The 25,383-nt window shown below is 39.1% G+C and overlaps 2 protein-coding genes and 1 long non-coding RNA gene across 3 annotated transcripts in view; 2 read left to right on the forward strand and 1 right to left on the reverse strand.

Annotated features, from left to right (window-relative positions):
- Positions 1-13,051, forward strand: part of KMO (kynurenine 3-monooxygenase) — a 53,339-nt gene extending 40,288 nt beyond the window's left edge. Inside the window, 9 exon segments of the mRNA XM_006142365.3 lie at positions 2,363-2,434; positions 3,569-3,690; positions 5,785-5,932; positions 7,547-7,604; positions 10,067-10,149; positions 10,385-10,486; positions 10,576-10,635; positions 12,360-12,497; positions 12,500-13,051. Coding sequence (XP_006142427.1) covers positions 2,363-2,434; positions 3,569-3,690; positions 5,785-5,932; positions 7,547-7,604; positions 10,067-10,149; positions 10,385-10,486; positions 10,576-10,635; positions 12,360-12,497; positions 12,500-12,592 — 876 coding nt within the window. The 3' untranslated portion in view covers positions 12,593-13,051.
- Positions 13,052-15,085: 2,034 nt separating this feature from the next.
- OPN3 (opsin 3) overlaps positions 15,086-25,383 on the reverse strand; it is a gene marked incomplete at its 5' end in the record, with an annotated part of 47,906 nt that continues 37,608 nt past the window's right edge. Inside the window, 2 exon segments of the mRNA XM_014584088.2 lie at positions 15,086-16,958; positions 18,698-18,949. Coding sequence (XP_014439574.1) covers positions 16,695-16,958; positions 18,698-18,949 — 516 coding nt within the window.
- LOC114006024 (uncharacterized) lies at positions 18,736-19,248 on the forward strand. Its single transcript, XR_003547793.1, has 2 exons — positions 18,736-18,854; positions 19,017-19,248. It is a non-coding gene; the product is annotated as an uncharacterized LOC114006024 (long non-coding RNA).

The raw sequence follows: 25,383 nt of genomic DNA on the forward strand, positions 1-25,383 counted from the left end.
GGGATCTGGGGCACAGTGGGAGTTTAAGCCACCAGGTCTAGGACTCGACCCTCAGTCGACTACTGGGGAGTCCAGCCATATAGCCATTATGCCAACTGCTGGTCCCTGCTTTCTATTTTTTACTCCAGGTCAAAAATGTATTCAAAAGTCGGATCATGGCATGGTGGTTGGGGCAGCTGGATCTCATATAGCTGGCTGTATGGTTCAAGTTCCAGATTTGGCAGCTTGGAAAATACACTGGTGTGTGGGTATATGCGCCAAAATTCCAAAGAGAGGGAGAAATACAGAAGGGATTGTGGCATGACAAGGCTCCTATTGGGGAAGGGATGCTTTTTGCTTTCTCTCTTTCTCTGTCTCTCTTTCTATGTCTCTGGTGAGCACACATATCCTCTGGCAAAATGATTTTTTAAAATGTGTTCACTATTGTTTTCAAGTGGGTCCAGTTCCTTTCCCTTCCCACAGGGTGCATGCACTTGCTGGAGAGAGACAGAGAGCGAAAGGTGAGAGCCCCTACCACTACCTTCAAGGGATATCTCTCTTTGATATACCCACTCTTTTACTTTATAAACTTAATGTTTTTTTTTCTTTTTTTTTAGATTTTTTGCCATAGGGCATGTATGCTCACCAGAGAGAGAGAAGAAAAGTGGGAAATCATCCCACAGGAGAGATGACCAAGCTGGGATCCTTCTCATCCATTCTCCTCTTGGCATTTGGGGCACAAATGCACACACTTGCACCCAGTGTGATTTTCAAGACACTGAGTCTGGGACTCAAGCTATGGTCAGCCATGTGGGAGTTTAGCACTTTAGTCACAACTCCACATGCTGCCCCCACCCACTTCCTAATTTTTAGCTCTTTAACTCTTGATTTTTAAACTTGTTGACTCTTCTGTAATAACACTTAGCTTAAAATATACATTGCATAGCTGTGCGAAACTTTTTTCTTTCTTCTTTCCTTCCTTCTTTCTTTTTCTCTTTTTCTTTCTTTTTAATTTGCTAGAGGGCACACATGCTTTCCAGAGAGAGAAAGTAAGAAAGCACTTCCGTGGGAGATGGTCATACTGCAATACCTTCTCCAGCTCTCCCACCTTTCAGGATTTTGGGCATGTTCACATGCATGCCTGGCATGTTTTTCAAGCTACTGGGGCTAGGACTCAAACCTTGTAGTCAGCCAAGAGGGATCCACCCACCTTAACCACCAAGCCACCAGTTGGTCCTTATTTTTTTTTTCTTTATATCCTTATTCTGTAAGCTTTTTTCTTTTTAACTTTTCTTTTTTTTTTTTAACTTAACTTTTTTCATCTTAAAAAATATAGATTTTTACTTTCTGTTGTTAGAAACTAACACACACACACACACACACACACACACACACACACATTATTCTAGGCCTACAGGATCTGGATCATCAATAGCACTGTTTGCCACCTCCACATCTTGTCCTACTGGAAAGGTCATGAAGAACAAAACGACACGAGATCAAATCAAGCACAGGCAAAATCATGTAATCAGGGGACAGAGTAATTATGAAATGGATGAGGCTAGTGCCAGAGAAGCACAGTAACACATAACATCGTTTTTAAAATACGTTAAAGGAATACCCTCTGGAGGTGGAAACTGTTTTCAGGGAGGAGAGCCTCTGAGAGAAGAGACACTGAGTGAGAATAAATACCAAAGTCCATATGGAGGGTGGTGTTGACATGGGTCAGGGGAACAGCAGATGACAAACCAGACAGCTTGTACAATTAACCATCAACTGAAGCTATGTATGTGCGAATACACACATACATGTAGATGTACATGTTTAGGGGGGTGAAAAGAGAGAGAAAGAAGACATCTTATTATAACATGTTCTCAAAATTTGAATTGTATCTGGTATTGAAAACTCAACTAAGGTGAGTTTATAAAGCTAGAACTCAAAGTATTTCGTAACACGGGACCAGCAGTTAGTGTAATGGCTATGTCGCTGAACTCCCATGTAGTCGATCATGGTTTGAGTCCCGGACCCGGTGGCTTAAATTCACACTGGTCGTATGTGCGTGCATGCCCAAGATTCCAAGAGGAGAACGGAGAAGGGATTGCGGTGTGGCCGTCCCCCCGGAGGGTGATTTCTCGCTTTCTGTCTCTCTGTCTCTCTGTCTCTCTGTCTTTCTGGTGAGCACATGTGCCCTATAGCAAAAACTTCTCCAAAAAAAAAAGTATTTCCTAACACAACTTCTACCTTATGTATTGTAGCAATAGGTGTGCATATTACCATGCATATGATAATGGTTTAAATTACTGCACAAACAATTACAAAGTGGAGTCAGATCTATAGATGCGCTATATTAATGCACTAATCCAGCATCTTATTTTTCCTGCAGTATGCCATGGAACCCAATTATCTACATATTTGGCCCAGAAATACCTTCATGATGATTGCACTTCCTAATACGGTAATAGAGAATATATCAACTGTAATTTTGCATTTATAATTTGAGATTTTTATTACTTACTTCTGTACTTAGTATGTGTATACCTAATTGATCTCTTTATTGTTTAATCTATTTAGTGTTATAGTTTGAAACTTTGGGATTCCTGAGGAAAATCCTGAAGGAATTCCAATAATTTACTTTTTTTTAATTTATTTTTTATTTTTTTCTTCTTTTTTTTTGGAGAGGTTTTCGCTATAGGGCGCATGCGCTCGCCAGACAGACAGACAGAGACATAGAGACAGAAAGTGAGAAATCACCCCCCAGGGGGGATGGTCACGCCACAATCCCTTCTCCTCCATTCTCCTCTCAGGATCTTGGGCACGCATGCACACGTGCCCGGCGTGAGTTTTAAGCCACCGGGTCCGGGATGTGAACCACAGTCGACTACGTGGAAGTCCAGCGACATAGCCATTACGCTAACTGCTGGTTCCCCCAATAATTTACTTTGGAAAGGGGATTTAACTGATAGGAACGAATTACAGAAGTTTATGTGTGATGATGTCTCTCATCTCCACCAAAGACAGTGTAGGAGTTGACCTCTAGTAAAACCAGAACGATTTTGGCTACATATTAGAAAAACATTTCCAACCTTTAACGTCTGTGGGACATTGGAATATATACATTATCAAAGCAGAGCAAAGCTTTTCTTTCATTAGACTTCACAGGCTTTTGCCCAATACAGACAGAACTGTTTCCCTGGTTTGTCATTTTTCTGCTTCTGCCTGTCCTGGAGTTCACTGCCTGTTAATACTGTCTTAAAAGGAAGAAGAAGAGGAGGAAGCAAATCCAGCCAATCAGCTAATAATCTGATAATCTAGTGTTTGCCTGGTAGAAATGAAGAGATCACAGTGTAGAAACTCTCCTGATGCCCAAGGAAGTGGGGAGCACCTCAGGCATTTGGCAAAGCTTTTCTGAGGGAGTGAGAAGAGTAATGGCAGTGACTTCCTGTCTGCTTACACGTTCATTCAGAGAGCTCCTTGGTTTATAAATTTGCATTGATAATGCAAAATTATAATTAATATTTCCTATGCCATCTGTAGTGCTAGCATTGCCTGTTCCCCTGTTCTGTCTCATACTGTCCTCTTCTTGTCACAGAACAAATCTTTCACATGCACTTTGTTCATGCCCTTCGAAGAGTTCGACAAACTTCTAACCAGTAGCGATGTGCTGAATTTCTTCCAGAAGTACTTCCCAGACGCCATCCCTCTAATTGGAAAGTAAGTTTCAAGATGTGATATGGTGCTTGATTGGTTGGAGTAATTCTAAATACAAAGTATACAAACCTTATTTCAATGTTGTTCAATGTGATGAATCATACATTGACCTGCACAGAAATTTACATGGGAAAAAAAAAGTCTAAGTGGATGTTGTGCTGTGAGCAGGAAATACTCATGCTAGTTTCATGCCAGTTTCTCCTGGAAAGATGAGTCACCAATGTCTCCAGGCTTTTATGTATCATGGGCAGGCTCCAAGGGGTATGGTGTGCCATGGAGATTGGCTGCGCTTCCTTCTACTGATGGTACACAAATCTTTGGCACAGCAGATACATCTGGCAGCTCCAAGTCTCAGATTCACCACATATTAGCCACAAAGCTTCCCTATGTCCTGGGCTTCTCATGGCACAGTGTTCATAAATAATAGTACCTACCCCAAAGGGTTGTTGTGAGACTGAGATCATGTTTTAAATCACTCAGCACAAGAACTGCACATATTACAACCCCACAATGAATAGCTAAATGTACAAGTTGTCTGCTGCTCTCCTGACTCGTGTCAACACCATCCTCTACATGAACTTTGACATTTGCACAGTGGATGGCTTTTAAATGACAGGATTTGTTTCTCATGGTTTCGGAGATTGAGAAGTCCAAGATCAAGGCATTTGCAGGTTAGGTATCTGGTGAGGGCCCAGAGAAAGGTGTCTGGTGAGGACAGTGCTCATTATTGTCCTGGTGGTAGTTGGCATGTCTTCATTGTGTCTTCCACACGGCAGAAGAGGTGAGGGAGCTCTCTGCAGCCCTTTTAATGAGAGCACTAATACCATTCATGAGGGGGGTCCACTCTCTTTACCTAGCCATCCCTAGAAGTCCCACCTCCAAATGCCATCGGATTGGGAATTAAGATTTCAACACTAGGACTAGCAGTTGGAGTAATGGCTATGTCTCTGGACTTCCATGTAGTCAACTGCAGTTCGAGTCCCAGACCCAGTGGCTTAAACTCACGCGGGGTGTTCGTGTGTGCGTGCCTATGATCCCAAGAGGAGAATGAAGGAGAAGGGATTACATTGTAGCCATACCCTGTGGGGAGTGATTTCTCACTTTCTGTCTCTGTCTTTCTAGTGAGTGCACACACCCTATAGCAAAAACCTCTTAAAAAAAAAAAAGATTTCAACATGAACATGAACATCCAGTCTACAGCAGAGGAACTTTGTAATACTGTTCTGTCCCCCGCTGCCTTGAGTCTTACCTTTAAAATAGGTATCAGAATATCTATGTTTTAGGTCAGTTGTGAAAATGAAATCATTATTTATGTAAAAGGGACAACCTACTGCTGGTCCATGTCAGGTCTTTTAAAAATTGCTGCTTTGCACCCTTTCCTACAGACTACTTCCATCTCTGTTGATCTTTCTTTCTGCAACCTTGAAGACAAATACCTGTCTGCATACAAAAATTACCCCTTATTTACTTTTCAAACTTCTCCCATGACTATTTCTTGCGGGTATGTACAGTCGGTATATATACAGCTTTCACAAAACTCCTGTAGATGCTATACAAATACTATGTTGCACTATGGGTCTCTTAAATTTACTCCTCCAGTCTAACTGAAATGTTGCACCCTTTGACTGCCATATTCCAACCCTCCTGAATACTAGTTTGCTCACTATTATCCATTTCTAAATAGATAAGGATTCACATTACTTTTAATTTTGGTTTGCTATCATCTACTCAATTGTACAACAGCACTTGTTTTCATTTTCCATGGAAGGCTAAATCACCAAAGTGGAAATTTCACAACCCATGTGCATGATAGTGAAGTTCTCATGACATCTGACACAGACATATTTCTAGTTATTCAAATGCTGCCAATCTTGTTCTTTCTGGATGTGATTACCCTTGCTGTAAATTAGGAAGGTAATTAAAATAATGGACATTTGGGGACTCAGAAACTTCAGTTTTTCCCTTTCCTGTTTTCTTCCTGATAGTCTTGTGTATTTTTAAATAAAATAGAGTGGTAATAAAGTCAATAATTCTGAAAAAGTTCAAGATTTAATACACAGTTTACTATCTTTACATTCTGGTGTTTTTCTTCTGAAGGCAAACCCTGGCAAATGATTTCTTTCTATTGCCTGCTCAGCCCATGATATCTGTAAAGTGCTCTTCTTTTCACTTTAAGTCACATTGTGTACTAATGGGAGATGCGGCTCATGCCATAGTGCCATTCTTTGGGCAAGGAATGAATGCGGTAAGTTCTTTCTCCCCATGTAAGTCCCTGAAATATTTGTGGTCGATCTCAAGTAATCAGTCTTAAATTAAAAATATGTCTAAAACTATCCCCATATAATCCCAAGAACATACTCAACTCAACAGTCATAGTTGTTTAACTTAATCAATCTCCAACTCTAGTTAGGATTAGGATTAGTTAATTTGGTAATTCAATATTAAAGAAAACATAACACATAATATAATATTCTATTAAGTTAGAAAATGTAGCAGCACCTTGGGAAACTTGGCTATCAGCAATTTAGGATTTAATTTTACAATATCTTTTTCTAGCAACTATGCATAAGTATATAATGTTAGCCTCCCCCCAAAAAGAAAGAAAAAGAATCCTAAATTACTTGATTCTTCTGTTTCTTTCCAAAGAAAAGAGAAACATAATTGACAGGGTAAAATAAAACTGATTAGAAGTTAAATACTTCTGCCTTTAAGGAAATTTTACTATTCTAGCTTGAAAGAAATTTCAGAAAAGAAATAATATTCAAATATTGAACATTAATATCAAGGAATCCTAAGCTAATTGTGTGTGCATGTAAGTGCGTGTGCACACACAAGCAACAATAGCTTTAGTCATATATTGTTTTAGTGATTAGGATATGTAATCTATGTAAAATCTATGTAAAAATAACTTATGATTCTAATAAGTTATATTTTCCACAAAGCAGTGGTAAACATTTTGTTTTCTAAAAACATAAAAAGACATCAATTGTAGCATAATGAATAAATGCCTAGGATTTGGTTTAGAATGCCTGGTTCAAATCTTGACCCAGGATTTACTTGCACAGCTTGCTAACTTTATCATTTACTTTCTCATCTATAAATTTGGAATTTTAATATTACCTAATTCAGAGACTTGTGGAGAGTAAATGAATGAATCATGAATTTAAAACTGTTATTGTAACCCCACATGGTATCACCCATTTCTAAATTACTGTAACCTTAAGAACCTGTATAATTTATTTGACAAGTAAATTTACTTGTTTTGGGTATAATCCCTTTAACTATTATCAAACTATTTTACCTTTACACGTCTTTATATTGCCTCTAATGCTGTAGTTTGAGTACCTAGCAACCAGGATCTATAGCTTTCGATTTTCTTATTCCTCACTGCATTTAGCACAGTACCTTACTAATTTTGTAAATTTCTTGATATTGGAAATCTGCTTTAATCTTGCGTTGTAGGAATTAAATTAATATGGGAATGGTTTTTATCCTATTATTAAATTGCTCTAAGTAGGAATCTAAAAGACATGAATGGTATGAATAGTTTAAATATAATTCTAAAACTCATGGAGAACTATATAATTATCCCTCTCTAAGAAGCAATGGAATCCATCAAAATTACAAGAGTAACTTAAAATTTTGATAAATTTCAAATCATTATTTGGGCAAAGTCAATATCATCAAGCATGCAGTTGATGAGCCTGTATAACTATAGATTAATGGAAGGTGACAACTCAGCTGCTGGTTTCTGGCTGAGGATAAACGGTCTATGTTCACTGATGGATGGTCTATCCAAAATTGCTGAGGAGATTTTGTTATTTCCAGTTTATTTTTTCCCATTTTTTTCTTGTTTCAGGGATTTGAAGACTGCTTAGTATTTGATGAGTTAATGGATAAATTTAATAATAATCTTTGTAAGTAAAATTTTTCACCTGGCCATAGACTAGTTCTGTTGATTAGTTGTTGACCTATTTCTGATCCTCACTGATCACAAACACATGATGCATTTCCCCCTGTTCAGGATGATCAATTTTACTATGTCACTATTGTTGCCCAAATCAGAAAATGAGCACCCAGGGAGGGGAACAGTTTCTTTTAGAGTTTGTGCATGGAGGTCTATGCAATGACCCATACAATGATGAAAGTTTAAATTGCCAAAGCTAGGTCAAGATGTGCTACTTTCTTCTTTTCAACTTAGGTACCACACCTGCCTGCATCTCTTACAGTATGCCTCAGAAACACTCTTCTACATACCAGTATTTTCTTGCTTCTTGACTTATCAAAGATCCTCATCTGATATTGCCATTTGCCTTTTGATTAAAATTGATCCAGCCAGGACCAGCCTGGGTGGTGCAGTCCATAGTAAGTTGCCCAAACTGCATTGCTGTAAGGCAAGGGGCCTACCAAGGGTTTAGATTCCCCAGGTCAGCCTAGAAACACACTGGGCATGCACATGGGCACCCCAGATTCTGAAACTTTATTGTGTTGCTCTCTCTCTCTCTTTCTCATGTGTGCACATGTGCACACACATGAAAGCACACATGTTCTCTAGCATAAAAAGAAATAATTCAGCCAATATATTAATTTTTCAAATATTGAAATTTTAAATGTTTATATGTAATTATAGAATTAAATTAAATGTGTATATGTACATATATAAGGACATATATATACACACACACATATATAAAATAAAGAAAAAATATATAAAGAAATGGGAAACAAAAGCCTAAGAACTGGATAACCATTGCCTGCCTCCCTGCACCACATGTCCTCAAAGGTTACCTCTACATTTCAACCTGCTTCCGGAAGGGATAGACTAGAGATGTAGACTTAAATTTAGACCCACATTTAAGACCTGATTCACCAGTTTGTTAGCTGTATGACCTTGAGCAAGTCACTTAATCTTACTGAAGACTCAGGGTTTTTAAAAATTTTTTTTATTATATATCGTGGAAATAGTGACATCAACCTAAGAGAGTTGTGAAGACTAAATTAAATAATTGGTGTAATACTTTAAAAAGAAAAAAGGCTGACATTAAAAAAAAAAAAAGCTTGTGTCGCCAGACTCATGCCTGTATCTACAGAGATGACAAGTTCCAGGGTCAATTTCTTCTGTGAGTTTCCTAGTCATCTCACTTAAATGCTCAGGATCCAGAGATTTTACCTCCTGCCTTCTTAATCCTTATGTGATTGGTTTGCACATGATGAAAGAATATACCAGAACAACTGTGCATGCTGGTTTGGGGGTCCTAGATAATGAAGATAAAGTAATTGTGAATAGTAGCCATAGCTACTATCAGTGAACATGTGATATGTGTGAGATATCTTGCTAGGTTTAAATGCATTGTTTTCATTTGGTCCTCACAAAAAATATAAGACATAGATATTGTTCCTGTCCTCACATTACAACCAAGGAATGAAAAGTTAGAGATGGTTAAGTAGCTTGCTCAAAAAACATGTAACTAGAAATTGGTGAAGCTGGGACCCAAACTCAGGTTTTCAGACTTTAGAAATGGCAACCCTAATAACTAGAGTCGATTGGTTGCTATGTGAGAGCACCACCAGTTGACATCCATTTTTCAAGTATTTATTTGATATTTGCCATATATCAGGATAAGGTTTCAAATGTGAAAAACACATGGAGCCTGCTCCCTGGGAGCTCACAGAACAATGGTAAAACTGCTGGGTAGGCTAACAAGGTCCTGGGTGCAAGGAAACGACTGTGCGCAGGGAACCAAAGGAGCATGAAGAAGAGAGTAGAAAATTCTAAGGGAGACTGAGGACCCATTACAATATTTTATATGAATGGTTTCCAATTTGTGAAATAAAGAAATGATGGGACCTACAGTTAGCGTAATGGCTATGTCACTGGACTCCCATGTAGTCGACGGCAGTTTGAGTCCCAGACCTGGTGACTTAAAATCATGCCGGGCGCGTGTGTGTGTGTGTGCCCAAGATCCCGAGAAGAGACTGGAGGAAAAGGGATTGCGGCATGGCCATCCTCCCGGGGGGGTGATTTCTCACTTTCTGTCTCTCTGTCTTTCTCTGTCTTTCTGGCGAGTGCACGTGCCCTATAGCAAAAACCTCTCCAAAATAAATAAATACATACATACATACATACATACATACATGATTTTCCTACTCAAGTGTAATATATATTAACTCATCGTAAGTTTTATTTAATCACACAGGGAATGGTCTGTGTGGATAGCTCAGAAATCATAGACCATTGGTCACACAGAACAGTAATCCATAGTTTCAAAGGATTAAAGAGAACATTGGTGGTGAAGCTATCTTTTAATTTGATGTGTGTAGAGTTTAGCACGTTTTTATACATTGTTTTGGAAAGATATATTAATTAACTTGGTTCTAGGTTTATGTCTTCCTGAATTCTCAAGACTTAGAATTCCAGATGACCATGCAGTTTCAGATCTATCCATGTACAATTATATAGAGGTGAGTGGTTTGACTCTGTTCTATGAGCTTGCGTAATTGCTGTACATTATCAAGGTATTATCTATACTGCAGACATTTAATAAAAAGGATTAGGAATAACTATCATAGACATAAGTTTTATTTCAGTGCTTTGTGTCTAGCATTGTGATGAGTAGGAATGAACAGTACTAATAACTAGTAAAGAAATAAAGGTTCCTAGTTAGAGGTATTCTTTAAGACTCTTGCATTATTGCAGATGCGAGCACACGTCAACTCAAGGTGGTTCATTTTTCAAAAGAATGTGGAGAGATTTCTTCATGCTATTATGCCATCTACATTTATCCCTCTCTATACCATGGTAAGGTCTGGATTTAAGACTTATTCTCTTCTTACTTCTCTGTTTAGCCATTAAAGAATACACAGTAACACTTTCAAACTTCCTTGTAGGTCACCTTTTCTAGAATAAGATACCATGAGGCAGCACTGCGTTGGCACTGGCAAAAAAAGGTTGGAAGAGATTACACTTTGTTTACAAATTTGAGGTGGTGAATGTCATAGGTTTATGATTACGTTTATCCCAGACTCATACAGAAATGATGGGGCAGCTACCAAATGTTTGCCTTCAAAGTCAAAAATATCTGGGGTGCACATTGGGCCCTGTGCCTACTTAACAAAATCAAAGAGGCAAAAAGAGAAAGAGAGCTTTAGAAGGAAAGAAATTCAGAAAAGAAACTGGCACTAATATTCTTAAACTTTTTATTTTAGCAATGTGAGCCACTGTGGACTTTACCTTTGTGCAGTATTCCTACGTAGGATTTGATCTGTAAATCTGGGCAGAACAGAATCACTTGTAAACACCAACGCTAATGTAATGCTATGCTACCTTGGTGCGGGCTGATTGACTCAGAGATGCTATTAAAAGGAAGTCCTGACTGACTTCAGGAATTTTACAAATGGATTACAACCTCTGTTTACAAGGTTAACCACATCCAGAAAGAACAAGATTGGATACATTTGAGTAATTTGAAATATATCTGTCAGATGTCTTGAAGACTTCACGATCACATACACGGGTTGTGACATTTTTAAACACTTTGGTATATTATAGCCTTCCATGGAAAATGCAAACGAATGCTGTTGTGCATTTGAGTAGACTATAGCAAACTTTATTTATTCAACATATAGTTTGTTTAGTGTGCAGACACTGAGTGGGGCACGGTGATGAAGGAGATGATGAAGGAGATGCGATTTCTACCCTTCCCATAGCTCAGAGGCTAGCAGGGGAGATGGACAGCTGCAATGGAGGGGGTTAGCTGCCCCAGGAGAATGGGAGTGGGAAAGGACAGGTGGGAGCTGAAGAAACAGGAGCAACAGGCTAGAGCAGGAACGCCAAGTATTTTGGGAGGAGCTGGAAGGCAGTATGTGTGTGTGAGAATGGCCAGGGGGTGAGCTGGAAAGGTAAGCAGGGCCTTAAACATCTTGAATATTAAGGAGGCTAATAGACTCTGGTTTGGATTTTAGAAAGATTACTTTGCTGTGTGGATTATGGACTGGAAGGAATCAAGATTTATCCATGCAAAGATAGATGTAACAGGGCCCTTGACCTAGAGGAATTGAAAGTCTAAACGGTGAAAGGAGACAGTGGCAGGCAGTCAGTATGCAGGTCAGCACATGCAGGGATAGACACCAGCCAGGATGTTAAGGGAATGCCCTGATCCAGACCAGAATGAGCTACTGCTTCACTGCTGGTGGGGAAGCTTCATGCTCACAGCCTTCAGGTGAACATGTCCTCTCAGGGACTCCCAGGCCCATAAGTGTTCTTATGGAGACTTGGTACAGTGCCTGAGATGTGACAGAACTGTCTGTGTCCTCAGCACAGTACTTTTCTAAGGCAGCATTCATGCTTTTTCTAAGCTGTGGCGTTTTTTTATAGCTACACAAAAGCTGACTTTTTCTAACTGCAGGCTGTTTTCTTTTTTAATAGCTGTTTCAGAATTCCTTATACACAACACCTGAATTCATGAGTGTCTTGGGCAAGAAGGCAGAGGAAAGCTCCCCATTCTTGATCTTACCTTGAACTCACCAATCCCTTACTAAATGGTCATCAATTCAATTGTTTCAGGTTAAAAAACTAAGAGAAAACTGTATACTCTTTTGTCATTTAGAATAAATTCTATGTCAAGGTGTTACTCTCTGGACAAATGATATGAGAGTTCTTGCTGTCTTTACAGGTAATAAACAAAGGACTCTTTTTCTTTGGTTCACTGATAGCCATCGGTAGTACCTACCTACTTATGCGCTATATGTCCCAAGGACCTCTGGACTACTTGAGAAGACCAGGGCACTGGATTGCTCACTTCCGGAATACAGGACATGCTTCCCTACAAACTCCATGGAGCCACTAGAACAAATTCCCAATCTCATTAGCAGGGGATACAAAGGTTCTGAGATAGCAAACGCTTGATTTCTCTGTAATCAAAATTAAGGATCAAAACATGTTTCCATTGCCATATTAACACACTAATGGAAAATAGCTGTCAGTTTATAATTAAACACAATGTAGAACTTCTGTGTTAACTGCAATTACTAGGGGGTTGGGGGAGGGCACTGTTTCTTTTTGTTATTGTTGTTTTTTAAATTGCGATGTGCAAATTCTCCACCACATTATGCACACTGTCTGGGTCATTCTAAACAAAGAAGTGCAATGACCAAGATCGCTTTCACTTCTCCGAAAGGAAAGCCCCAGAGACCCTGGGGAAGACTCCGATCACGATTTCCTTATAAAGGATGTTGTAAGATTCAACAGAATTGACTCATTACCAGGGACTAGAAATCACAAATTGCCTCATATATTAACTGACTTCTCATCACCTGGATGGAACTTACCACTTGATAAAACAAGAATAAATGAGGATTCAAGGACTTCTAGATTGTCACAGAATGAATCTACCTTTTGTTGTTCTGGAGGGTGCATGCACTCGCCAGAGAGACAAAGACAGGGAGAAAAGAAAGCAATCCCTCCCACCCTCAATGGGGACTGGTTATACCACAATCCCTTCTCCCTCTCTCTCTTCTCTTGGGATTTGGGGCACCCATGCACACGTACCTGATGTGTTTCTCAAGCTGCTGGGTTCAGGACTTGAACTGCACAGTGCCAATTTGAAATCAAGCTACCTTAATCACTAGGTCATGGAGTCGGTCCCAAATGTATCCATCTTATTTTCCAGTCTTAAAATGTCAGTTATTTCCTTATGAAGATTTACAGGTAATAAACAAAGGACTCTTTTTCTTTGGTTCACTGATAGCCATCGGTAGTACCTACCTACTTATGCGCTATATGTCCCAAGGACCTCTGGACTACTTGAGAAGACCAGGGCACTGGATTGCTCACTTCCGGAATACAGGACATGCTTCCCTACAAACTCCATGGAGCCACTAGAACAAATTCCCAATCTCATTAGCAGGGGATACAAAGGTTCTGAGATAGCAAACGCTTGATTTCTCTGTAATCAAAATTAAGGATCAAAACATGTTTCCATTGCCATATTAACACACTAATGGAAAATAGCTGTCAGTTTATAATTAAACACAATGTAGAACTTCTGTGTTAACTGCAATTACTAGGGGGTTGGGGGAGGGCACTGTTTCTTTTTGTTATTGTTGTTTTTTAAATTGCGATGTGCAAATTCTCCACCACATTATGCACACTGTCTGGGTCATTCTAAACAAAGAAGTGCAATGACCAAGATCGCTTTCACTTCTCCGAAAGGAAAGCCCCAGAGACCCTGGGGAAGACTCCGATCACGATTTCCTTATAAAGGATGTTGTAAGATTCAACAGAATTGACTCATTACCAGGGACTAGAAATCACAAATTGCCTCATATATTAACTGACTTCTCATCACCTGGATGGAACTTACCACTTGATAAAACAAGAATAAATGAGGATTCAAGGACTTCTAGATTGTCACAGAATGAATCTACCTTTTGTTGTTCTGGAGGGTGCATGCACTCGCCAGAGAGACAAAGACAGGGAGAAAAGAAAGCAATCCCTCCCACCCTCAATGGGGACTGGTTATACCACAATCCCTTCTCCCTCTCTCTCTTCTCTTGGGATTTGGGGCACCCATGCACACGTACCTGATGTGTTTCTCAAGCTGCTGGGTTCAGGACTTGAACTGCACAGTGCCAATTTGAAATCAAGCTACCTTAATCACTAGGTCATGGAGTCGGTCCCAAATGTATCCATCTTATTTTCCAGTCTTAAAATGTCAGTTATTTCCTTATGAAGAAAAGTAAAAGGCTACTGGGGCCGACTGTGTGGCCTAACGTTTAAAGAGTTAGAGCCCACGTGGTTGACCAGGTGGTTTGAATCCTGGCCCCTGGCAGCCTGAGAAACATACAGGGCACATGTGCATATATACCCCAATCCCTAGAGGGTAGAGAAATGGAGGAGAAGGATCAAGGCATGTCCATGCTCCACTGGGGAGTGCTTTCTCCTTCCTCTCTCTTTCTTTGGTGAGTGCATACACCCTCTCCCTTTTTTTGTTTTGTTTAAAGAGGGGGGCTAAAAATGCCATACTAAATGAAGGATCGAAAGTATTTTATGGGGGAACAGCAGGTGGCATGGTGGTTGAGGTGCTGGATGCTCCCACATGGCTGACTGCGGTTCGAGTTCCAGATCTGGTGGCTTGCTTTCTCAGTTTCCCTCTCTCTCTCTCTTTCTGTGTCTCTCTCTGGTCAAATTAAAATAAGTGAATTAATAAATAAAATAAATAATTCTAAAAAAGTATTCATAAATTAAATATTTACATACATAAGTGAATAGGAAGGAAATAAAGGGAGAAAACTTTTGTGGAAATACAAAGGCATGTTTTACTCCATTTCAGACACTCAGAAGCAATCTGGTCATGTATTTTTGAATTGCATACTGCTGCATAACTTAATTTTAAATGTGTATTTATTGAAAATGTTTTCTTTGGTTCTTTCCTCTTCAATAGGCTGACAGAGTCATTTAGCAGTTCTTCTAACATGTTTAATATGAAGATGTAACACTAGGAGAATCATCTAAAAAATAAAAATGAGTCAATAAAATAATCCAGTGTTTCTTTTCTACAATGTCAAAGAAACCCTGGGGTCCTAATAATCTGTGTTTGGTTTGTAGGGGAGGAAAGAAGAATTATTTCTTCTACCCATCCTAGGTTCATTGACTGGGGCCCCTGTAAGAAAATACTGATTAATAAGAGAAAAATAAACAGTTTATTAACATGTATAGTTTAGTATTTACATGGGAGATACTGGAGAATGAGTGAATCTCAAAGAGCTGGCTTAGAATTCCCGAATTTATATAGCATTTTCAACAAAGAACAGTAAATTTTTAAAGAAATGACAAGACAAAGAAAACAGATTCTGAGGGTCTAAAGTTGCCTTTGGTGATCAACCTTGTCCTTCTTTCCTAGAGAGAGGAGGAGGACGCCTATGTAAATTGATGTCTTGCTTTTAGACAAATAGGGGAAGGCAAAGAACTTACCTTGTACTTGCTCCTTTTTGGTTGCTTTCAGTTCAAAATAATCTATATGCAAAGACACATGTTTTAGAGTAGCATATCCTGGTGTGCTTCAAGTCTTAAACAATGACCCATGAGGAAATGGCCTCATCACTATCACCAACCATCAGTTATGCAGTAGACTGAATCATGAGTAAAAAATATTAACACTTATTTCCATCTTCCTTCAAATGTAAGTTTTTTTTTTTTTAAAGTTAGAATTCCTTTTCTAAATCAAAAACTTATGGCAAAATAGTGGGAAATTCTCAAAAGGAGTGGCTAATACTGTGATGCTCACGTTTGAAATGATATAGATGGAAATACCAACCTGCCATCAACACCACTTTTACTATGTGCATCCCTACTCTCTTATAAGTAACTACAATGCCATAATCACCTTGAAATTCATCACCTTATTCTCTGCGTTATGATGTTTCTTAGTAGTATCTTCTAGAGCTGGCTCAGTACCATGTTATTCTGAAGCTGCTCTCTCACACACTACACAGGTGAGAAAAATCTTTTATTTCCAATAAAGTTAGGGGGCTGCTTTTCTTTTTTATTCTATATTTATCTTCTTGATTTGGTCAAACATAGGACTTGATACTGAATAGGACTCAGCACAGCAGAAAATGCAAACTTTTCTAGCTTTTTCATACACATATCTAAGACAAAATTGTTTTTACAGTGAAGTATTTTTGACAATGTATTATGAGCCTTGGAAAGTCAGTACTTTAGAAATATATTTAAAATAAAAATTTCCAACACGTTAGATGATGATGGTGCCAGATGCCCATCTTGTGCCACAGTTGTTTTTCATTATGTACAGCACCCATTGAAATAAAAAAGTGTCTTGTTTGATTACTTCCTGAGGCCACAGAACATATGGGTAATTCAAATTTCCCATGAGCCACCAAGTTTTGTCGATTCTACAAAGAATGTGGATTCCAGAACAGCCCTCATAATGGAAGTCTAAAAGTAGCATCCAATAGAAGGCCCCATCTGTCATTACCATTACTTATTCCTACAACGGACGCACTTGGATTACGTCAACCTTAGACCCACTGGTTTTGTCACTGTCATCAACTGACAGTGATTCATCACTGGTGATGATAAAAATAATGGAGGAAGAGTTAAAAGTCACTTTTTTCTTTGGCTTGTCCCCATCTTTCTGTGACATCACAATGGGCCTGATCTGCATTTCACTTCCAGCTGCTGGTAGGTCTTTAGCAGGCCGCTGGTACCTTAATAGTCGGAAGCATAGGAGCTGCAGCAGGGATCTTCGGAACTGGGCAGAGAGAAAATAAAGTTGGCTATTAAGGAAAAGTTTAGTTCTTAATCTGGGTTAACATTTTTAAAAATTAGTTAAATCTGGGGCCAACAGGTAGCGTGGTGGTTAAGGGCATTGGACTTCCACATGGCCAACTGCGGTTCAAGTTCTAGATTTGGCAGCTTGTTTCTCACTTTCCCCCTCTCTCTCTCTTTCTCACTTTGCCCCTCTTTGATCAAATTAAAATAAATAAAGTTAATAAAATAAGTCTTTGAAAAAAAATTAAATTACATTTTTTTTCAGTCAACTGATATGAGTGTAGGTTTATTCAGTAAAGCTCAGATCTAAGTCACCCAAGAATTTTCTGTCTTTTACTTATTTAAATCTTGTTAACTAGAACATATAGGACTACTTATTTGTCATCTCAATAGCTTCAGTTTGCATGCAGCTTTTATGAGGGCAACTAGATCTGTTTCTTCAAGGGATTTTGAACTCTAAGTCAATCCATAAATATTCAGTGAGCACCTACTAAGTGACAACCACTGTGTTATAATCTAGAAATGTTATAAGTAGCAAAGATACAAGAATTTTATAGGAAATAAAAAGGATTCAGAAAAAAATGGAGGGTATTTCCAAAGGAAATAAAAATTTTAAGATTTATTAATAGAGGTTCCTATTTGCTAGACACATTTCTATTAAAAATACTACTTATTTCATCAGAAAATATTTTATGCCCAGTAATAATAATAGCCACAAAGTTCAAAATACATTTAAAATTCTTACTGTAATATGCAGGTTATACCCATTGTCTTTGCAACATTTCATAAAATATTCACTGATATTCTCTATTTTATTTATGGATTACAAAATATTGATAGGTCCACAGAAGTTAAAATAACTTCCCTGATCCAGGAACTGGTAAGTGTTATTGCCAAGATTCGAACCTAGTTTGCTTGAGTCCTAAATCCAGTGTTACGACTCTTAGAATTATGCACACTTTAGTAATGGGTCTGAGTTGCAGTTAACCCTACCACAGCCAATGTCTAGTCAAGATTTATTTGACCCAAGAAACTTCCTTTAGGTCTGCTAGGAAGCCAATCATGTTTTGGGAAGGTTTTTACTTGATGATGGCTATTAGTCATGGCTACGAGAGACCTCAGTGTAACCAAAGTAAAACTGAACCCCTAAGTCATAAATTTGAAAGATCAGAAAATTTAAAAGTTAAGAGTAATGGTTAATTAGTCCAAGGAAATTTTAAAGGTAACAGATCATAATAAAAACAGTAACAATTACTGTGACTTCAAATACTGAAGAATTTAGAAGAAATCACTTTTATAAAAACCATTACTGTCTTGGGACCAGCAGTTAGCATAATGGCTATGTTGCTGGACTCCCATGTAGTCGACCGCGGTTCACGCCCTGGACCCGGTGGCTTAAACTCTCACCGGGCACGTGTGCATGTGTGCCCAAGATCCAGAGAGGAGAATGGAGGAGAAGGGATTGCTGCGTGGCCATCCTCTCTGGGAGGAGATTTCTCACTTTCTTTCTCTATGTCTCTCTCTCTCTCTGTCTGGAGAGCGCACGCACCTTATAGCAAAAACCTCTCCAAAAAAAAAAAAAAGCCAAACCATTACTGTCTTATAAAATTCTTGACTAAGTTCTTATCATTGAGGCTGCTCTAAATCATCTCTATAAAAGTATTATAATTTTCAACCCTATCCCCAGGGTGAAAGCAATCTACTAATTACAAAGCTTACCTTTCTGATCATGAAGATATAAATAACTGGATTGTACACAGTGCTTGATTTCGCAAAGAGAAATGAAACAATAGATACTGTTGGCGTGATCAGGTGTCCATAACCATTAACCACCAAGAAACGGATCACAATATAAGGCATCCAACAGATCAGGAAGGTGAGTATCATCAAAAAGCACATTTTGGCTACTTTCTTTTCATATCTTAATATCTTGATCACTTGAATTGTCTGAAGATCTTCAACACAATGAAGCTGCAGAAAGAAAAAAAAGGAAAGTGTTGAAAAACATAATAATTGTCTTCTGTTGTTTTTAAAACAGATATTCAGGTACCATTCTTGTCCCTTGTCCCCTTGGAAGGAGACTGAAAGCAACCTTGGGAGGCTGACTTCTGATCCAAGACCTGCAGCTGGACTCAGACTTAATTAATCTGGGCATCTGTCTCTTCACTTTTAATACATACATTCTGGATGAATTACATCACCTCTCGTGTCTTTTCATTGCTTTCGATCCTTTCCTAATTTACTTAATGAGAATAAAATGAATTATTTTGGCTAGATCATCAAGTTACTAACTGAAAAAATCATGATAAAATGAAAAACATTTCTGGATGATTGTGGGAACTCTTTTATCCAAAGCTCATACTGCAATCTCTCAAACCAGGCAGCTAATGCATGTCATGCCAGGGTTCTACGTGGTGAAGCCTATAGCTGGTATTAAAGAAAACAATCCTCCCATGAACTGTTGCTGGAAACTACTGTTTCAATTCCCTACCAATGGTTATAAGGTGGAATCTGATGAAAAATGTATTTGTGGTTGGTTTCATTAGAGGTTCATTTGCAGAGAAAACACTTGGTAAAAATTTGGGGAGCCACATTCCCCTAAAATCACCATATTGACACCTACTTTGTCCCCATGAAAGGTAGTGAGGAATAATGACCTACAGTCCAAAAGTTCTTTGAGTTTTTTAGATAAGGTTCTTTAGCTATTCCTTCTATTATTATTATAAACATATTATTAAGGTAAGGAAAAATATTTCTGTACACCAAAAATAGCTTACCTTTCTGATCACGAAGATATAAATAACTGGATTGTACACAGTGCTTGATTTCGCAAAGAGAAATGAAACAATAGATACTATTGGCGTGATCAGGTGTCCATAACCATTAACCACCAAGAAACGGATCACAATATAAGGCATCCAACAGATCAGGAAGGTGAGTATCATCAAAAAGCATATTTTGGCTACTTTCTTTTCGTATCTTAAAATGTTGATCATACTGTTGGAATAATCAGGTGTTTTATGTTTTTAATATAATGGTTATTTCTGATCATTGTAAGAAGTTATACTAATTTTTGGTTCAAATATACAACTGGTTTACTTATGGGCTTAAAAAAGATATCTAGGGGACCAGCAGTTAGCGTAATGGCTATGTCGCTGGACTCCCATGTAGTCGACTGCGGTTCGAGTTCCGGACCCGGTGGCTTAAACTCACGCCGGGCGCGTGTGCATGCGTGCCCAAGATCCCGAGAGGAAAATGGAGGAGAAAGGATTGCGGCGTGGCCATCCCCCCTGGGGGGTGATTTCTCGCTTTCTGTCTCTCTGTCTCTCTCTGTCTGTCTGGTGAGTGCATGCGCCCTATAGCAAAAAATAAAAAAACCTCTCCAAAAAAAAAGAAAAAAAAAAAAAGATATCTAGCATAATGTTGATACTGAGTATTACAAAACTTTAAATTAGGAAATTCATTGCATTTCAAGGAACTCTAAGTGTACCTTTTAGTTCTAACATTATCATAAAACAAAGGAAAATTTTCCAAAGAGATAATTTTCAACATGTGCTCATAGTATTTACAAATATATTTTAAATGCTACTCCTAAATTATAGTTATCACCTAAAATTATATTTAAGAAACTATAATCTTATTAAAATCATGCATTCAGATTGACAAAGAATAGAGGGAAACATGGGAAATCTAAATGGTTGAAATTTTGGATCCAAGAAAATATGTATAGGGGAATGGATACATTTCTGGTACTATTATTATATGTGTGTTTAATGTTATTTAAAAGAAACCATTTTATTTAGTGGGATAGGATATTCTATTTCAATACTTCATTTGGCATGAGGAGGGATACTCTCTCTAGAGTTGGCAGGAAGATTTTAAGGTTTGAGTAAAAGCTCTAGATTGGAATGGAAAGATCTGGGTTCATATCCTAGTTTTTTTTGTTTATTTGTTTGTTTTTTGAAATATTTTTGCTATAGGGTATGTGCGCTTGCCAGAGAGCCAAAGTGAGAAATCACCCTCTAAGGGGATGGCCACCTCACAATAATTTCTCTCCCATCCTCCTTTCCGGATTTTGGGCATGCATGCACATGTGCCTGGCATGAGTTTTAAGCCACTGGGTCTGGGACTCGAACCACAGCTGTGCTGTAACCATTATGTCATATGTTGGTCTCCATACCCTAGATTTACTACTTTTGCTCCCAGTGTAATGTTGAGCAAGTCAATTACTCTCTTTACAAGTAAAAATAAAAGGTTAAAATGAATAACCTATTAGAATTAACAGAACCTGGGACCAGCAGTTGGCATAATGGATATGTCACTGGACTCCCATGTAGTCGACTGCAGTTTGAGTCCCAAACCCGGTGGCTTAAAACTCACGCCGGGCGCGTGTGCATGCGTGCCCAAGATCCCAAGAGGAGAATAGAGGAGAAGGGATTGCAGTGTGGCCATCCCCCTTGGAGGTGATTTTCTCGCTTTCTGTCTCTCTGTCTTTCTGGTGAACGCACATTCCCTATAGCAAAAACCTCTTCAACAACAACAACAAAAAAGAGTTAACAGAAGATGGGTTCCAGTTCCACACATGACTTTGTTGGGTTGTTTTCAAAATTAAATATTTATATTTGAGCTATACTTGAAATTAACATATTTATGTCATATAATTAGTATTTTTATTCTATAGGAATCATAATTTATGCCTCTTCAGAGTTTCAATTAACTAGTGATGTAACCACATCTCAGTTATCCGTCCACCAAAATTGTCAAGCATGAAGCTTGACATGCTTTATTAGTCTTAAAGAATGGACTACTTCAGACAAATTCTCCAAAATTCCCTCTAAAAGTGTTCTCTGCCTATATAAATGGTTGATGCCTACTGCTTATTGATCCAGACACCTGTCGATTTTCAGATTTCACTGAGTCCTTGTTCTCCAGTGAGTAGCTATGTCAACATCACTGTTACAAGTCATCCCTCTGTGAATAAAAAAATAAAAATGACGAATTGCACACACCAAGTTCTCTATTGAGATAATAATAGCACAATATAAAGTTAACTCTCTTCACACTTTTACCACTTCCTTTTTTATGCCCTTTACTTGTAACTCATTCCCAAAACAGTCACTGATCACCAATTACATGCAGGTACTATTCCAGCTGTAGGTGAAAAAATAAGTGAGATTCAGCCTCTGCTATTGAGGAATTCACCATTTGGTGCTTGAGTATGTGATACATGCCATGAAGGAGGTGACCAGGAAGGACTTTGAGAGAACTCAGGATGGGTACCCAGTTCTGAGGTGTATTAGAGCGAGAAACTTATCTCAGCCTTCTGAGGTGAGGAGGAGTTAGCCAAATAAGGAGGAGAGGCAAAATGTTACAGAGAAAGGAAGTATGCTAAGGTAAAGGAATAAAAGAACATATATTGTGTTCTAGGAGCAAGAAATATTGCCGTTTGTCGAAACCTGATGTGAACAGAGGAAGAAGTGTCAGGAAATAAGGTTGGGCAGGTAGACAGGTGATGGCTCACAGGATGTATTAGCTGCTCTCAGGGCTTTATTTGTCGTCATGAAAACAGTGGAACCCATAACTAACATTCGAGAACAATTATTCTGATCACGTTCGGAGAATGGATTGGAGGAAAGCAAGAATAATGGGAAGGAAACAAAGATCTTTTTTAATTCACTCTGTGACAGTGGGAGAAAGAAATGGATTGCTAAGAAAATATTTTGTGGAATAGATAAGAATTGATCAGTAGTTAAGTGTAGGTGGAGACATGGATGGAGAATAGTCAAAGATTACTCCTATTGTCTGCTTTAGGTACCTAGATATGATTACTATTCAATGACAAAGAAAATGGAAGCATAGCAGATTCCAGGAAAACGATGGGAAATTAATCTTCGCCTATGTTGAATTTGATAAATCTGTGGGCCAGCTAAGTGGAGGTGTTCAATGGTAATTGACTTTGAGGATCTGATAGTGGTCAGAAGACCTGGGTTAGAAATACAGATTTCAAAGCTGTTCTTGTCAGGGGGAACCAGCAGTTAGCGTAATGGCTATGTTGCTGGACTCCCACGTAGTCGACCGCGGTTCGTGTCCCGGACCCGGTGGCTTAAAACTCACGCCGGGCGCGTGTGCGTGCGTGCCCAAGATCCCGAGAGGAGAATGGAGGAGAGGGGATTGCGGCGTGACCATCCCCCCTGGGGGGTGATTTCTTGCTTTCTGTCTCTATGTCTCTCTCTGTCTGTCTGGCGAGCGCACGCGCCCTACAGCGAAAATCTCTCCAAAAAAAAAAAAAAAAAAAGCTGTTCTTGTCAGGAGACATCCTAGGAGTATATGAGATCACCCCAGGCCAGCACATAGCATAAGATGAGAGCTGAACACTGAATGCTGAGGAGACCCAAGGAAGAAAAGACCTTGAAGGAGATGTAGGAAGATGGGACTGAGAGTCAGCAATAAAGATGGCAGAAAACATGAGCCTAGGGAACCAGCAGTTAGCGTAATGGCTATGTCGCTGGACTCCCACGTAGTCAACTGCGGTTCGCATCCCGGACCCGGTGGCTTAAAACTCACGCCGGGCGCGTGTGCGTACGTGCCCAAGATCCCGAGAGGAGAATGGAGGAGAAGGGATTGCGGAGTGACCATCCCCCCCTGGGGGGTGATTTCTCGCTTTCTGTCTCTATGTCTCTCTCTGTCTGTCTGGCGAGTGCACGCGCCCTGTAGCGAAAAACCTCTCCAAAAAAAAAAAAAAGAAAAAAGAAAACAAGGGCCTAGAATCAATGGGAGGAGAAAGACAAGAAAATAAACTTTGCCAACCATCTCAAAGGCTATGGATGCCAGAAAAAAAATGGAAATAGAAATGTGTCCATTAGATCTAACCTTTGGAAGATCATCAATTACCTTAAATGAGGGTCGTTTCAGCAAGGCTATTGTAGAGGAAAGAGACACTAATTTCCAATGGGTTGAGGAAATAAATTATAGATAAATTTACTAAGTTTTTTTTTTCTTTGTTTGTTTGTTTGTTTGTTTGTTTAGAGAGGTTTTTGCTATAGGGCACGTGCGCTCGCCAGACAGACAGAGAGAGACATAGAGACAGAAAGCGAGAAATCACCCCCCAGGGGGGATGGTCACGCCGCAATCCCTTCTTCTCCATTCTCCTCCTGGGATCTTGGGCACGCACACACACACACCCGGCGTGAGTTTTAAGCCACCGGGTCTGGGACGCGAACTGCGGTCAACCATGTGGGAGTCCAGTGACATAGCCATTATGCTAACTGCTGGTTCCTAGATAAATTTACTAAGTTAAAAGCTTTTCTAACTACAATAGAAATTTAGTTTTTACAGTTCTGGAAGCTGGCAAGTCCAAGATGAAGCTGCTGGTTAGACAGATTTCATTCTGAGGCCTCTTGTCTTGTAAGCATCCGCTATCTTGCTATGTGATCACATGACCTTTCCTTTATGCACACATGGGAATTGAGAGAGGACAAAACCCTTTGGTGTCTCTTCTTACAAGCGCACTAATTCCATCAGACGAGAGTCCCCTCCTCACGACCTCATGTAATCTTATTTACCTCCTCAAGTTTTCATCTATAAATACCATCAGGTGGTAATGGTAGGGGCTTAGGGTTTCAACATGTGAATCTGGAGGGGACAGAAACATTCAGTCCATAATAGTAACAGGTATATTTTAGATGGTCAATAAATACTGGTCAGATAAGTGCTTACTGACTGATGTGGTATCAAAAGTCACCAGTGGTTCTTCGAATTAGCAGTGATGAGGAGAACTATAAAGTGATAGCCTGAGAGGACTGAGAGTAGATTTTGCTTTCATTTTAATATAATATGGTTATATGTGAAAGGGGAAGAGTCAGTAGTACGGGAGAAGTTAGATTAATACCATTTTTGAAAGAGAAAATTATTATACTTGAGCAAAGTCTCCAGGGCAGAGAACGGGCTGGGAGAACAATCAGAATAGAGAATCAGCTTGGTTTGGGGAGGCCCCTTAGGGCCCCTGTAACTGAAGAGAGTTAGCAGTCTAAGAATCAGTGTGGACATAGACATCTGTATAAGTGGGGGCAGGGAGTTGAAGGTTTTGATAACGGCTTTATCGTCCCCAGTAATTCAGAAGCAAAGGTATTGGATAAGAATGAGGGATGATCACAGGGCAAAAAAATAAAACGAGAATTGAAAATTCGTAACGGCCATTGTGTGGAGAAAATAGATCTCAGGGATACTCAGATTCCTAAACAGAGCTGAGAGGACATCTGAGTTTGGACACGTGGTTTTTCTCCCAGCTGCTTTTTGCAGTTTGAATATAGGAAAAGAAGAAATAGGGAGTTGGATTGATCCAGGAATCTGTCTTTTTTTTTTTTTTTTTAAAAAAATGGGGTTTGGGGAAAAAAAAAGGAAACCAA

The sequence above is a fragment of the Tupaia chinensis genome, unplaced genomic scaffold, assembly GCF_000334495.1.
Source record: "Tupaia chinensis unplaced genomic scaffold, TupChi_1.0 Scaffold000074_1, whole genome shotgun sequence".
Taxonomy (NCBI): Eukaryota; Metazoa; Chordata; class Mammalia; order Scandentia; family Tupaiidae; genus Tupaia; species Tupaia belangeri.